Source organism: Cervus canadensis, chromosome 11, assembly GCF_019320065.1.
Source record: "Cervus canadensis isolate Bull #8, Minnesota chromosome 11, ASM1932006v1, whole genome shotgun sequence".
Lineage (NCBI taxonomy): Eukaryota > Metazoa > Chordata > Mammalia > Artiodactyla > Cervidae > Cervus > Cervus canadensis.
In genome coordinates, this window is record NC_057396.1 from 36,889,511 (window position 1) to 36,906,273 (window position 16,763).

Below are 16,763 nucleotides of genomic sequence, written 5' to 3' on the forward strand. Positions count from 1 at the left end.
GCTGTAGGTAGCTGCTCCCCAGCTCAGCTGCCGCCCCCCGCCCCCTTCCAACCACTGAAGACCCTAGGCAGACAGGAAGCCGCTGCCTTTACCCAGATGGTCCCAGCTCAGGTATGGGAAGCTGGGTTGGGCATGTGGGCTGGGGCCTCCTCTTACCTTCTGTTCAAAGCTGTCCGGGGTCAGGAAGAAGCTGTGGAGGGGCACGAAGTAGCCCTCCAGGAGCCCCATGAGCAGCACCAGGTACACCCCATCTGCAAACTGGAGGAGAGAGCCAGGTGAAGGCACTGGGCCCTCCAGCCCTCCAGCCCTCCAGCCCCGGCCCATCCAGGGGCCCATCAGCTTCCAGGTCAGCCCCCAAAGGCTATGTCCCCGGGCAGGCTGCTGGCAGGCAGTGACGAACAGTGGCCTGAGGCAGGTAGGTCTGTGGCCCCACGTCCGGCTGGTCCACACACAGGCCCACGCTCCTGATCTCAGCTGGTCCAGTATTTATTGAGCGCTGACTATGTACCAAGCGCCGATCTGGCACATGGAGCACAGAGGCGGGTCAGGCGTGGCTCCGGCCCTGGAGGAACTCACGGTCCGGCGGGTCCAGACAGGCCCCACATGTGCTGTGGAGGACAGGCATGCAGCTGCTGCTGCTCTGCGGGAGGGAAACATGCGGGCCTGCGGGAGACCGGGAGAGGTCACTCATCCCGTGGCAGGCACCAGGGAAGGCTTCCGGGGGAGGTGCTGCCTAGATGGAGACGTGAGGGATAAGCAGGAGTTAGCTCGGGAGGGCAAGCAGGAGGGAAAGGGTAAATATGTGTACGGTGTCTAGAACACTGCTTGGCATGTAGGCAACACTTAACACATATTAGATATTAGCTATTGCTATTTTTTTTATCCTGGAAAACAACAAAGCAGTCAGGACACAACGTCCTGGCTCTTGCTGACAAAGCACCACTGTGTGCTCAGGGCCATGGCAAGAGGCTTAGAGCTGGTCCCTTCCATCAAAGACAGCAGAGGCCTGATGGGCTGAGAACCTGGTCTGAGGAACAACAGGCGCCGAAGCCAAGCAGAGGGGTGCAGGCCTTCCACTCAAGGGAGGGGAGGTACGTGTGTGCTGAGCAGGCTTTGTGGGGACAGTGGGGGCCCATGAGATGAGAGGAATGTGAAAGGAGTAGATGCTGTGGGTCTGGAAGATAAATGGCCTGAGTGAAGATATGGAGGTCAGGTGCATATCTGATATTCTAGAACCTTTCAAAGGAGGCAGAGCCATCAAATATTTGTATAAACAACAGTTGCTAGAGTTCACAAGAGGTCAAAGTTCTTGGAAGCATCTTAGGAAACTTTTAAAATACTAGATTGAATTACCCGGAATCTGGGCTGGGCCCAGAGTCTGAGCTCTGCTGGGTGACTAGATGGTGGGCCTGTGGCTCAACGTGGGTTATGGGCAAACAACCCTGAGCATGAACTTGACCTAGGAGTGGCTTCCTCCCTGTGTTCATCCATCTGGCCTTCAACTCAGGCGGGTAGGGCCTGAGCATGACTCATTCCAGGCCACCCCGGGGTGGACCATGGGAAGCAAACCCCAACATCTGTGTCAAAATCAAGGCCCTCCTACGGAATTGGTTAGCTGGGCCTTCCTCTGGCTGTGGCTGCAATGGGTTGAGGATGAAAGAATCCAATCTGTCAACTCAAGGGAGGACATTGGGTTAGGGTCAGGATTACTTATAGCTCTGAGTGCCACAGACCTAGCTGCTCTCACCCCCGACTGCAGTTCCAATGACTTGGTGGTGAAACTACAGACAGGCCCCACATGTGCTCAGCAGAGACTCCCTTCCCTGCCCATGAAAAGTGAAGAGGAAGTTCCCAGGGCTCATTCCAGCTCTCTCCAGGAATCATTACTTCTGCAGAGTGCCCCCATCTCCCATATATGATGCTGCCTCCAGAGTCGAGACACACCCTGGGAGAGCTCAGTCACAGGCCTTTAAAAATACAGGAGATGCCCATGTATTCAAAAGAAAATCACGCTTTAGAAATTAATTGCGAATGAAAGGAGATTGGGAAATGGGACACATTACATAGTCTCAAAGTATCTCCTAACATAGATTAGCTATTAATTATAAAGGGGAGGAGCTTTACAGTAGGGAAATCTGAGAGAATGCCAACTTAGCCAAGTGATCAAAGTTACCACCACCAGGTACAGAACTGATGGACAAAAACACCTGAGAAGAACACAGTATTGTCTCAAGGGTACTGTTCTTGAACATGCATAACCTACCTCTAATCATGAGGGGGAAAAACAGAGAGATTCTATGTACCATATAGCTCGCATTCTTCAAAAATGTCAACGTTAGGCAGACAGGCTGAGGATTTGTTCTCTATTAAAGAGAGACTAAAGAGACATGACAACTAAACGTATCAGGTGAGAATACGAGGACATCTGTGTTTCTTGGAACCACGTGACACTACTCATGTCAAGAGTAGTCAAGTATCAGCAGTTTCACATGGTTCAACCAAAATAGGTTAACATTGCACTGATGTTAAAACTGCCTGAATTTGATTACTGTATTGTGATTCTCTAAGAGCATGTACTTGTTCTTAAGAGATGTATGCTGAAGTATTTAAAGGTAGAAAGAGAAAAAAACCCCAAAATGTGGACAAACGCTAACAATTGGTGTATGTGGGTGAAGAGTACATAGGGGTTCATGACAATACTCTTGCAGATTTTCAAAATAAAAAATTGGAAAAAATTCAGAGAAATCTCATGCAGTTCACCTCTCAGAGTGGAATAGAATTCCCTCTCCCTTCCCCAGAGAAGCTCCAGGGTCAGGGTGGAAAGCCTCCTGACAATGTGGGGCCCTGGGAACAGTGGCGGTCCAGGGGGTCTTGTCCCCCACCCTGCACTCGGGGCTGTCACCCACCTGGGTTTCCAGTTCTGTGACCTCCAGGTTCAGTTTATTCAGGTGTTTGTTCACGAAAGTGATGAGTGTCTAGAAGAAAAGCACAAGCCAGGCCTTGAGAGGGAGACTCTTGCCCTGGAGGCTGCCCCATGACTCCACCGTGAGGACACAGGATGAGGACCAGCCAAGGGGGCGCAGCCAGTGACGCTCTTGTGAAACTCCTGTATCCACAGGGAAGGACGGCCCCCAGGATCTGCAGTCCCAGGCACTGTATGACTCAAACAGCCAGGCCCAGGACTGGGCAAGGAGCAGGGGGTGTGAGAGGACAGAACGACAGCTGGAGTACCTGAGCCCAGGCTCGGGGGGCCAGAGGAGACATGACCACATTGGGTGCCTTCCAGTCCCCCTCCACGAGGTACAGATGCCTGCGACCAGGGAGACAGAGGGAGGTCTGTGTGAGGGGCAGGGGTGGCTGGGGGTTCAGTGTGCTTGGGAGACGGGGGCCCGTAGCCTCAGAACCTCCCAGAGGTGCTGTCATCCGAATGGGAGAAGAAAGAAACTAGGTAAGGCGTCCAGCGAGAACAAGACAGGTGAAATGGATATCAAGCAGGAAAGCCCTGTGTTTGTGGTCATCTGGACATGACACCAGTTTCAGAAAGCTTGCAAGCTGCTGGGGCTGGGTTTTCCTGATATATTTTGACATCTCACTCCCCTTCCTCCCTCCCGCCCTCCCTCTCAGGCATCTCTTTCCCACCTTTTTCACCACGTTGAGCTTGTCTGGTGCGTGGTCGAACAAGGTGTCAAAGGCATCACGTTCTGAAAAAAAGAGAAAGCAAATAGAGCCCAGAGCTAGTGCCACCGCAGGTCCCAGGCACCAGCCTCTGCAGACCAGTGGCACTTCCAGGTGGGAATTCTCTGGGGGATGAACCGTGCTGCAAATTCAGGACACTGGGCTTGGGCAGAGGTTTGGGGTTGATTCTTATCTTGGGGACCTTTCCCCAGTGTGTGTGTAAGCATGTGTCCATCCTCTACATCAACCGTCTTTAGGCTGGGTTGGGGGGCTCTAGCAGGCAGTCTGGCTTGGAATTGGCCATTTTTCTTCACTATTTTGTATTCCTTGATACCATGATTTAGTCATGGTTCTAAAGTGTTTCTGAAGCTTTCTGGAAGCAGAATGTCATCCAAATATCAAATCACTTCACTCGCTAATTTTCAAAACCAAGACAGGCTTTCTGGTAGAAAGCAGATAGGCAGACTGGGAGCCACAGAGCTGCAGCTGAGAAGGGGGAGCTCCCCCTCCTGAGGGATCCAGTCACTCCAATCCTTTTAGCCTCGCCTTCCTCTTCTATAAAATGTGCACTGGACATGAAGCTCCCCTAGGTGGGTAATGAGGATGAAAGACTAGAAAGTACATGCTCCTTAAACTCTGAAGTATCTGTTGATCTGAGTTATTATTAGCATGATTAGAATATTTCAAACTATTATGCACAGTGAATATAGAATCAGAGAAAATAGTGAAGCCATGCCCCCTGCAGGGATTTTCCTCGCTACAGCCCCTAGGTCCTCTTATCTGAAAGGTGAAATAGTGGAAGGAGGTATTTCCCTGGTGGTCTAGTGGCTAACATTCTGCTCCCAATGCAAAGGGCCTGGGTTTGATCCCTGAATAGGGAACTATATCCCACATGCTGCAACTAAATGATCCTGCATGCTATGATTAAGACCCAATGCAGCCAAATAAATAAATAAAAAATAAATAGTATAAAGAAAGAGTGGAGATGGATCTGCCACTGGGAATGGGGCGTCTCCAAGAGGAGCCCAGGCCTGGGTGGTTTGTGGTCCTGGGCTGCCTCTCCCACTCTCGCACCCACTCTTTTTTTTTTTTGCACCCACTCTTGATGATTAAATCTGAGAATGGGAATTGTGATCTTGGACATTCAGAGACCTTAGAAACAAACCCAAGGTTCTGGGAAATGGGAGATGTAGGAGGCGTGATGAGGAAAGAGGCAGCTTCGAGGAGGTCTGGACAGAGTGGGGAGGGGACTGTGCTGTGCGCATCGCTTGCTCTGCTTCCACAATATTCGCAGAGCAAGACTGCCCCGCCAGCGCCCAGGACCCATGCAGAAGCCCAGCAGTGTCGACAGTCTAGTGACCTGCGGGAGGACTGCAGCCGTGGTTCCTTCTCCTCTTCCCACCAGCGGCTGGCCCTCCCTCCCCACCAGCCAGTCCTGTCACCAGGCTGGCGCAGACAGACACGCAGGAAGCAAGCTGAGTGCCTGTTCTTCCAGCTGCTGCAGAATTAACTAGACCCCACTGGCAGTCACCAGCACCAGAGGACAATCTTACGCAACTCACCATGCCTTCCAGAAAGAGCCCTGCAGGAAGAAGAGAAAAAACAGTGTGACCCTTCTCTCCTCACCTTTGGCTGCAGATCCCCCAAAGCTTCCTTCCTTGGCATCTTATTCTGCACTAAGTCTCCAACTATGGGTGGTCTTTACCACATTACCACTTCTTTTCCCCCTTTGCTTTACAGATATACTGGGGTTCACACAAAGCCTGGTATAAGTGATGCTTAAAGGACTTGCTTTAACTTTACTTCTTGCTTTAAATAAACTCATACTATTGCTTACAGCTGAGAAAGAATATTGGATTTAGAGATTCAGGATCCCCAACCATGTTTTAGGAGCAGGGTGTAGGGACAATCCCAATACGGCATTTCACTGCCCAGTTTGCTGAAGGCATCGGCTTGGGAAGGTACATTTGGCTCTCTCCTGTCCATCCTGTGATACCCACCAAAGTGTACCTGCCATTGACCTAGAACAGATTTTCTCAAAGAGGGCAGGAACTGGAACCGTACTCACAGCAGTGATGCAGCATAGTAAGAGCACAACATTAGCAACAGACCACTTAGGTTTAAGCCTTTCAGAGCTGTGTGCTTGCTGTGTGACCTTGGGCAAGCTACCAAACCTCTCTGGGCTCCAGGTTGCTAACCCTTAAAATGAAGATAACACGGTAAACAACTCAATCAGATGTTCTGAGCATTACAAGATTTAATATACACAAATATTTTAGTATAATTTCTAGTATATACTAAATGCTCAATACACTTTTTTCTCAGTTTTTATTATGTTTATTCTAACTGTATATCTATCACCTATTAAGCAATGACTTGTAGGTGGTGTACTAGGAAGAATAATGAACTTAGTGTTCAAGTCAAGTAAACCAAGGGTGGCTTTCTCCTCCATCTTTGGGTTGTGAGGTTTTAGGGAGTGTAATCAGTGCTTCATGCGCCCCTGCCCTTTCCACTGGCTCTCTTGTTCAAAGGATTATAGAGGAAAACTGGGGGAGCAGGAGAAGATACAAACAAATTTTGCCTGGTTTTGCATGTGGCCAGGCTCAGGCCTGCCCAGTGATCTCAGACCACCACACACCATCCTGCTCTTTGTGCTTGAGAACAAAACTTATCTTTCTTATGACACACCTCTTACATATTCGGATATTCCAGTTTCTGTGAATGTAAATAAAAAAAATAATAATCCACTACTCTAAGGTAGAGAGGGACTTTCTGGGTCATGGCACGTGACCATATAAATCAGATTCAGAAAAGGAAGAAAAATGTCCTTTTGAAGGTTAACAATTTAAATTCAACCCCATGTTTATGGCATGATGATTTCATGCTGGTTGGCTTTTTTGGGCACACTTTTTCCTGGAGTGCCACAAAATTAGAATTTTTCAATCACGGCTAATTCCTTCTCCCCACTTCCCCACCCAAGTTTGTACCTTAAGCATTGAGAGGCATGTTTTGAATGCACGGAAAAGGCTAAACTATAATCATTGGCTGAAGTCTAATCCCTCTTGCAATCCCAATAAATGAAAACTAAATATCAGCAAATGGATGAATTTCGGAGAAACATCTGTGTTCCATTACAGAATCGCTGGCAACAATGGTGTTGACATACTCTGTGTTACCAGTTATTTCCTCTTGGATTTGCCGAGACTGGAGGATTCCTTCTCGTTTCTGAAAACGGGGGTGGGGTGGGGAGAGGGTTGGGAGGAGAAGAGAAAAATATGCTTTAGAAAAATACAAAAAACTGATTAACATTCCTGATACTGAGAAAGTTACTGGCATTTAAGAAGTGAATCCAGCGATAAGATACTGCTAGAAGTGAAAGAAGGCCCCTGGTTTCCTGGGACTGGACTGTACCATTCATACTTAAATGCAATTAGTGTTTATTCCAAACAAGTCGGCTGTTTCTTGGATGGCAACTCTTTTCTTTCTTTATTGGAAGACCTTCTGCTGGAAGCACACTGCCTCCTGGAGAAATCCACAGTACACCAGTGGAAATGAAGGCCAGGGCGTGTCTGCCTTCCGGCTGGGGCCACAGGGGGAAGCAGAGAAACACGTTTTACTGGGGGGCAGAGGGGCTCGGGTGGAGGAACTGAAGCCAACTTGGAGAAATCAGGAGAGTTTTTAAAAAATGTTTAACTAGGGGAGCTTTTAAGTAAGTAGTACAGTCCTTAGGTAACTAGCTTATGCTCTGAGAAAAGGGTAAGCAGTTTGTCAGTCCATCCACTCATCCACTCATCCATCTGCCTGTCCATCCACCCACCCATCTACCCATCATCTGTCTACCCCCTCCCATCAACTTATCCTCTTTCTTCTCTGTTTCATTAATCAGTGCCTTCTACATACAAGCCCCTCTGTTGGACTTATGACAGTTTCGGACCTCGAGGAACTTAAGAGTAAAATGGGGTAGATGAACAGGTAAGCAAGAAGGTTTTCCCCCAAACAAGCCCCTGGTTTATGCCTCAGGGCCCAGCTCAATTATTAGAGTAGGATCCTCTTTCCCTCTCAAGTGTGTGGTGGATAAGCAATTACATGGTCGCCCCCTGCAGAGAGGAGGTACTGAGAGCAGGACCAGAACAAGTGCTTTCAGCTGGGAGGGTCAGCCTAGGACTGGGCTGGACACAGGTGAGAGACCACTCTAGTGGGAGGGATGGCCCCAGCAAAAAAGGCAGAGTCAGGAGAGCACAGGCACGATCAGAATGCTGTTCGGAGAGGCAGAGGCTGCTGCTAGTCAACTTTTAAAAAATTAACTTATTTGGCTACACCTGGTCTTAGTTGCAGCATGCAGGATCTAGTTCCCTGATCAGGGATCAAACCTGGGTCCCCTGCTTTGGGAGCACAGTCTCTGCCAGTGGACCAAGGGAAGTCCCTACTGTTAGTCAGCTGAGTGCTGGTTTACGTGGGCATGTGAGCTGATGAAGCAGTGCTGGGGTTCAGGGAGACCTTCTGATGAAGGTGAGGAGAGAGATGCATTCATCAGATCCCTACTCAATCAGTTACCAGACACTTGGAAGATAGTCTGGGCGTGGCAAGAGGTTGTCAGAGCAAATCCATCTTCCACAAAGGCCAAGGTATGTCAAGAAGGAGCCTCCAAGCTTTAGTGTCTTAGCTAAAACCTGCCTTCTGACCCTCCTGCCCCAACTTTCACAACCTTTTCTTGGCATTCCCAACAGCCACGGAAACTTAGCATCCTTACAAAATCCTTTTACAGAAGGAAAGGTAGAGCTGGATAAAGGCCATGACTGTATCTGGATTAGATTAAGAAGAATGAACTATCAAAGCAAAAAAGGAAGAAGAAAATGTAAAATACCATTTAAAAAAGATCCAGTGAGGATAAACCAGGACTTTCTCCAAATTCAGCTTCAACATATGTAAAAATTTTCACATAGGACTAATAAGGCCATTCACAGACATCAAACCTCATCTCCAACAACAGACAGAATTAATAAATGCTTGTACATAGAACAGAAAAGAATTCTGGGTTCAGTGCCCCCTCACACAGTATCCTGATTCACTTCAATACACTATTTGTTCCCTAAAGAACTAACCCTCTAGAGTTCAGTCAGCATCTTATAGCCATTTCTGAGTCATGCTTCTGTGCCTGTTTAACTTGATAAAGCAAAACACCCCATAAAATCTGACATGCCTTGATGCCATTTTATGCAACACGTCCTCCTTTCTCTCTCATGCTAACAAAACTGCCTGCAGGAGAAATTAAACCAGCGACAGACTTCTGATGGCCTATAATTGAGCTCAAAATAAGGCATGAGACATGGGCCTGCAGTGACCACTGTTTCACCCCCCCATCCTCACAAATCCTGAATCATAGTTTTAAAAAATATAATAAAATGGATTCACACTTTATTGATTGGTAAAAAAAATGACACAATAGAGATGGCCTGGATTCACTAGGAAGATGCATATACCAGAAGGCTCTGGGCTGGCCACGTATCCATAAAATCCTTCATGCCATGCTTGACACAGTTGAGAGCCCAGTAAGTGAGGCCATTAGTCCCTTTCAGCCAGCTGCACTGGCTGAACCACACACATTTGCATTGACAAGGGGCCTCTGATAGCCCTCTCTGCTGCTTAGGTAGTCCTGTGTCTGGGTAAGCAGGGCCAAGGTGTCATATTCCTATTATACCCTCTTAATCTTTAGCAAGTTAAGTACCCAGAAGGCATTGGAAAAAATACTTTTTCATTAGGGCACGGCTGAGTGGCACCCCCATGTCCGCCTTTCCTCTGGTTCACTTCTGATCCCTGAAAGCCTGGCCCAAAGACCTTTTGTCCAAGAAGCTGGCCTGGCCTGGCTTCTCAAGCAAAGCCTACTCACCCTCTAGGCTCTTCTTCACCAAGGGATGGCAGAGCCGCCAGACAGAACCCTGGATAACCTTGAATAACCAGGGAGTTGTTCATTAGGGATGTTCTCCCTTGCAGCATGTTTATTTGGAAAAGAACAGAAGCCAGCAAAATGACGACCTTTTGCTCAACAGCATAAAGTTGGAAAATAAAATTGAATTTGAGTATCTAATGGGGTTAGGAGCAGAATGAGATAGTCATGGGGAGAGAGCATCCCCTTATTGTGGAAAGGACAGAGCCGTGTGTGAATGGAAATTCCACATAATAATCTGCACAAGATGACTTGGTACCACAGCTGTGCTTCTCTGGGCAGGTGAAAAGCGGCAGTGCCCTCAACATGGGCACGGGCTGTCAGGGTCTCTCTCAAACACACATGTGTGCACACGCACATGTGCCCTCACATGCACAGATACCTGTCTCTTCTCAATAACTGTGCATTGGTTGTTTAACCAAAAAATGACTCTCCATGGCTTGCAGGACATACACAAACACACACAGGGATATGTTCTCCTAATCCTACTATACAGACCTCACAAATATATATACCCCCCACCCTCAAATATATAATACCCAGGCACCTTCCTCAAGAAAGCATGTAAACCCCAGGCACACGCCCCACATAAGGCTGTCCCAGACACAAGCACACGCTCTTCTACCCTTTTTGTACATATATCGGAGATAAGCCCACATGCATCAGAAAGCTCAGACATGCCTCCCAACACACAGCACACCCAGGCACACTCAGCATTCATTCAGTCCACCTAGCAAGCTTCCCAGTGTGCCTGAGCTCACACGGGAGCTCAGCCCTTGCACCCCTTTAAGGGCACCGATGTTTGTAGTGGCTTCTGACTTACCTGGACCACAACCACTTGGATGGAAACATGGTCTGGGAGTCGGATTGGTGCCCGGAAATACTGGGACAGAGCAACTAGCAGATGCAAGATGGCTACCAGGCTCTTGGCATGAACCGCTGAAATAAAAGATAATTTATAAATCAGAGAATCTTCTTCTAGGTTCTAGGCAGATATAAACAGATATTCAAAACATAGCAGTACCACATGGGGCTAATGGAGTCTGTCCTGGTCTTGTGAGGCCGTTCATGGCCATCAAAGCTCATCTTCAGCTACATGCACAATCAAATGCTTGTACACAAAATGGAAAAGAAATACGGGTTCAGTGACCCCTCACCCAGCATCCTGATTCACTTTGATCCATAATCAATGCCCCTTTCATCCCACCCCTATGGGTTAGGGGACACCCTTAATCATAGTAGGCCTCACCCTGGGCCCCCTCGGTTCTCAGCCAGATCCCGTGGATTTACTTCTTAGATCATGTTATTGCTGGATTGCAACGCAGTGCTTCTCCAGTCTGATTGGGACCCTGACAACAGGTGAAGCCTGAGCTCAGATCAGTGCTGCACTACCTCCATGTTCTTGTTCACTCTATGCCGATAACCACACGCATGTCTGCTGTACCCCTCACCCTTCCCATCTGATGGTGAACTCTATAGGTTATCACCACTACTCTTGTTCCAAGGCTCTACACAAAGCAGGCCCTCAATCAGTGGACACTGAGTCAGGACACTGGGTGCCTTCCTTCGTCCAGAGCTTTAAGACCCCCTGAGGAAGGCACGAGAGATACCCAAGGATTTTGTTGCTCTCTTGAGTGCCATGCATGGTCAGTCCAGGCAATGCCCTTTGGGTCATAGCTGGGAGCGGATGTTCAGGCCCCAGTGCCTTCTATAGCTGAGCTGTGTGCTGGATGTTAAGCCGTGTATGCCAGAAAAGGCTGGGAAACTACTGAGCTGTAGTTTTCTGAGATGAGAGGAGAAAAAGGCTGTGATGTAACGGGCACACAGGGTCAGGCCAACTGGAGCTTGAGTTCTGACTTGACAAACTACCATTCACTTACTGAGTACATGGCCTTGGGTAAGGCATTCAAGGCCCCTGAGGCTCAATCTGCTCAACCTCATACATGAGGATAACAATACCTTTGAAGAAATGCAGGTGGTAAGAATTTCCAGACATAACATAGGCAAAGCTCCTGGCACATAGCAATGCCTAGGAATGGTTGATGTTTTATTATCACTTACGAGAAAGTGCCTGGCATCCAGGCAACTAAACCATGTCAACTTTTTCCCCTTTCCTTCATGAAAGGAGAAAGTCCCCGGATACTTGACCTGCCTTCACAGTCCTAACAGCCTTATGGGTCTAATTACAGGGGCATTTAAGGAAGGAACAAGAAACGTCTATTTTGTGTAGTTAGTGAGTGTGAACTGGGCCCATTATTAGGGTGTCATTCTGTCTGCCCTGGGATCAATAAGTCTGCTCTAACAGAAGCTTTGGGAAATCACCAAGAAAATGAAATGATTCAGACCATTCTTAGGAACTCATTAGAGTTTTCTGTTATCCCTGCTGCTTCCAAGAAGGTTTTCCACTATGATGAACAGCAACTCAATACTACCACCAAACAGCAGATGAACTGCTCCTAACTCATGGCCTTCCAGGAGGAGTTTTCAGCTTGGGGCTTCTGGCTTTGTCAACTAAGAATCCCCCAACATTTATAGCTTTAAAAAAGGCACCTGGGGGCTTCCCTGGTGGTCCAGTGGTAAAGAATTCATCTGCCAATGCAGGTGACATGGGTTTGATCCCTGATCAAGGAGCAAAGATCCCGTGTGCTATGAGGCAGCTAAGCCCATGCAGCAACTAGAGAGACTGCACATCACAAATAAGACCCAGTGTGACCCACTCACCCTTTCAAAAAAGGGCGCCTGGCATGGGACTGACCCACTGACATGATGCACAAAGGCAGAATATGGGTTTGCTCTTCTGACCACATCAGAGCTGACCACATCAGTCCTGTCACTGAGGGTTGTAAGGACATTTGCTACCTCTACCCTTTTTTCATAATGCTGGAAAAACTGCGGTCGGAAATTTTGTTCTCACACTCTGGTGATGTATGCTACCTTGACTGTCTCGGTAAGCAAAGTAGAGCTATGTTGTAGGCACCATATGGATGTCAGACTCTTCCAATGAGTGCTCTGTCTTTCTGGGTACACTTTCAAGAGAAAAAAAATACAGAGTTTCTCTCTTTTTCTCTCTCTCTCACATCACATACATGCTATGTTAAATAATAAATGCTGGAGAGGGCATGGAGAAAGAGAATCCTCCTATCTTGTTGGTGGAAATGTAAATTGGTGTAGCTACCATGGAAAACAGTGCAGAAGTTCCTCAAAAGATAAGAGTTAGCATATGAGCCAGCAATCCCACTTCTAGGCATATATCTGGACAAAAATCATAATTCAAAAAGATACATGCACCCTTATGCTCATAGCAGACTATTTACAATAGCCAAGACATGAAAACCACGTAAATGTCCATGGAAAGATGAACAGATAAAGAAGATGTGGTATAATCAACAGAGGTATGGATAAAGAAGATGTGGTAATAAATAAATGGAATATTACTCAGCCATTAAAAAGAACGAAACAATGCCATTTGCAACAACATGGATAGACCTAGAGAGTGTCATACTGAGTGAAGTAAGTCAGAGAAGGAGAAATATCATATGACATCCTTTAAATGTGGAATCTAAAAAGAAATGATACAAATAAACTTACAAAACAGAAAGAGACTCACAGACTTAGAAAATGAACTTGTGGTGGCCAGAGGGAAGGGACAGTTAGGAAGTTTGGGAAGGTCATGTACACACTGCTATATTCAAAATGGACAACCAACAAGCACCAGTTGTATAGCACCTGGAACTCTACCCAATGTTATGGGCCAGCCTGCATATGAGGAGGTTTGGAGGAGAATGGATACAGGTCTATGTATCGCTGAGTCCCTTCGCTGTTTACCTGATATTACAACATTGTTAACTGTCTATATCCCAATGCAAAATTAAGTTTAAAGTTTGGGGAAAAAAAAAAAAGATGTGGTATATTTACACAATAGAATACTACTCAGCCATTAAAAAGAATGAAATAATGCCATTTGGATGGACCTAGAGATGATCATAGTAAGGGAAGTAAGCCTGACAGAGAAAGACAAAATATCACATGATATCACTTATATGTAGAATCTAAAATATGACACAAATAAACTTATCTACAAAACAGATTCACAGACATAGAGAACAGACTTGTGGTTGCCAAGGAGGAGGGTGGGTGAGGAAGGGATGGATTGGGAGTTTAGGGTTAGCAGATGCAAAGTATTATATACAGAATGGGTAAACAAGGTCTTACTGTATAGCACAGGTAACTGTATTCAATATCTTGTGATAAACCATAATGGTTGATTATCATATATTATCACTTAAAAAAAATCTGGAAATGCATATCCAAATGTAAGAGGATGGTTTAGACAAGCAGTCTAACTTCAATTTTTTTAAAAAAAGTAAGCAGAGACATCCTTTGTTCCAAAAGTCATCAGGCAAAAGTGATATGAAGGAGTATAGCTGCTCTGGTCCCGTTATCCTAACTACAGCACTGCTTCCCTTCTCCTTGGTGATGCTTGACTTTTTCCTCGCAAATCCCGAGGTCGGGACAAACATGGTTTAATAGTCACTGCTTTAATAAATTATAGAACATCCACAAGATGAGACAGTTTGCATGCATTGAAAATCATTGTTAAGACAAAGTAGATGTAAATATTAAGAATATAATATTAAAGAGAACTAGAAATAAGGTAAATACATACATTTATGGATTTATGCATATAAACACATATATTTGTACATATACACATACATACATGTATATAAACACACACACATACACATATGTACATAAATACACACATACACACATGTACTTGTTGCCAAGCCTTGGAAAGTGGAAAAAAACAAAATGCTATAGCTGAAAGATTCTTTTTTCCTGCTTCAAATGTTTCTTTAGAATAGAGACATGTTATCTTTTCAATTAGGAAAGCTTCTGACAACCTCTGTGTATCTGGGCACTCTCATCATATTATCTCTCAGCACATCTCCTGGTGTCTTCTCCCTGATGCCGGGCAGAATGCAGGGCCACTGTGCTTCTGTGCTCAAGTCAGGGTGGAGACGTGCAGAACGGCAGCAGGGCTGAGCAGCTGAGACTCTGCTGTATAAACTGGGCCCTGCAGCCGCTGTGCCAAGAGGGTCGCTCCAGGACTGGGAAACTGTTTCAAGGGTGCTGCTGAGTGAGAAACAGTCCTCCAAACATGAATTGTGGTGGAAACAGAAATTGGTGCAATTTGGGAGGAGGCAATTTGACAGTATGTGTGAGGACCTTAAAATGTACATATCCTTTGGCTCTAAAGTACCACTACTGGGTTTTTATCCTAAAGAAGTAATTATTATCTACGAGCAGACAGAACTCCTCAGTCTGTACTGATATTAGTGAGAAAATGGAAAAAAATCTTAAAATCTATCATTAGTTAAGTAAATTATGATATACCTAATCTATATCATATTTTTAAAAGTGACATATAGAAGGATATACAATGATCTGTAAAGATAAACATTTTCTAAACAGTATATACAGGTTGATCTCATCTTCATAAAAATATATTTTATATGTAAAGCATATGCACACCTTTTATTCATTTATTGATGTATTTAATTCTTACACACACACACACACAGCCTGAAGGAACATCACAAGGCTGACAGTGCTTTATCTGATGGATGGCTCAGGGGGCAGTGTGTGTGGGCTCAGTACACAGGCTCTGCAGCCAGACTTCCTGGGTCTCACTCCTGGCTCCACCGCTCACCCACCATGTGACCTTGGACAGTGACACTCCTTTAGCAAATAGTATTGTGCTCAGTATTGCCAATCATTTCCCCAGGCTTTAGGGACACAATAGTAAAGGGGCAAAAATCCTTGCCCTTGGGAAGCTTACATTCGTTGTTTCTTAACCTGTCTATGCCTTCACTTTCCCATCTGTAAAATGGGGACAGTAGAATCCTTACCTCAGATGGCTAAATAATGACTGCAAGGCTCAAAATATGTGAAGTGTTTAGATAAGTACAAGGCATACAGCACTATAAATATGTTAAATATGTTAGATATTATTTAAGCGTCTTTTAACTGTATTTTCTAAATTTTCAATAATAAAAATTATTATTGTGAATTAAAAAAAAACAACAACGAAGAATCCCCTAAAACCGTGGATCAAGGACCTTAGAAACTCAGTGCTGTCCCTGTCACCTTGATCCTGAGTGTAAAGATGACACAATGTCCTCAGAAAGAGCCAGGGAAGATAACTGAGAGAGGAGGGGTTAGAGCCTGCCCTGGGAGTCATGCCCGCCACATTCCTTATCACAGAAACCACTGTTGCCTGAAGCCCCGAGGCATCACAGGGAGCTGGTTCCTGAGATAATTATTCCCTCTGACCTAGTAATTCCTCTCGGTTCTGGAAAGCTATCTGATGAGAATAATTCAAGAGAAGCAGAGTCACAACCTAACATTTAACTCGGCACTATCTGATATTAGCAATAAGCTGGAAAACATTCTAAAAAAGATCAGTGTCAACATAGGGTTTAAGTTAACCATGGGATACCGAGCCCAGGAAATAGAGCAGCTATCAAAAATTATAACTACAAAGACCACATGCGACTATAGAAGATGTGTATGATGTAATATTAAGAGAGGATAACAAAATGAGTTTGTACATGCCTTCATCAAGTAAAAATATGAAAAACTATGCATTGATGTGGATAGTAATGGCAAAAAAATGAAAACAGCTAGATGAGAGTGGTAATAAATGTGATTATTTTACTTGTAGACATTTCTCTATAAGAAATGAAAGTGAATGCGAACCCAAAACAAATCATTCAAAGCCATTGAAGACAAGGGTTCTGATGTGGCTTTAAAAAATTCCAATCTTAAGCCAGGCAAAATGGTTTGGGGATGGGGAAGATGAAATGAGGAATGTTTCAGATCAAGAAAATATCTTCCAGAAAGGGTTCTAGAAAGGTGGGAATATTGTGCCCTATTTAAATGAGGCCAGTGTATGGATGACAAGGAGAGAGGCTGAGACAGCATCAAATACATTTGCGGACAGAGAGGTAGGTGGGGGGCTGGCCAGATGTTAAGGGTTGATTTGCTCACTCCAGCCTCAAATTCATCCTGGAGAAGGAAATGAAAACCCACTGGAGTCTTAGCCTCCAGTCCCCCTGAATGTGACCTTATTTGTAAA

At 45.7% G+C, this 16,763-nt stretch overlaps 1 protein-coding gene across 2 annotated transcripts in view; it reads right to left on the minus strand.

Moving 5' to 3' along the window:
• Positions 1–16,763, minus strand: part of PARVA (parvin alpha) — a 172,534-nt gene that overhangs the window by 27,458 nt on the left and 128,313 nt on the right. For both annotated transcript variants that reach the window (XM_043482462.1, XM_043482463.1), the window contains 6 exons: positions 10,443–10,558; positions 6,842–6,900; positions 5,238–5,257; positions 3,640–3,701; positions 2,907–2,975; positions 157–258 (listed from right to left, as the gene is read on the minus strand). In XM_043482462.1, coding sequence (XP_043338397.1) covers positions 157–258; positions 2,907–2,975; positions 3,640–3,701; positions 5,238–5,257; positions 6,842–6,900; positions 10,443–10,558 — 428 coding nt within the window. The remainder of the gene's footprint in view (positions 1–156; positions 259–2,906; positions 2,976–3,639; positions 3,702–5,237; positions 5,258–6,841; positions 6,901–10,442; positions 10,559–16,763) is intronic.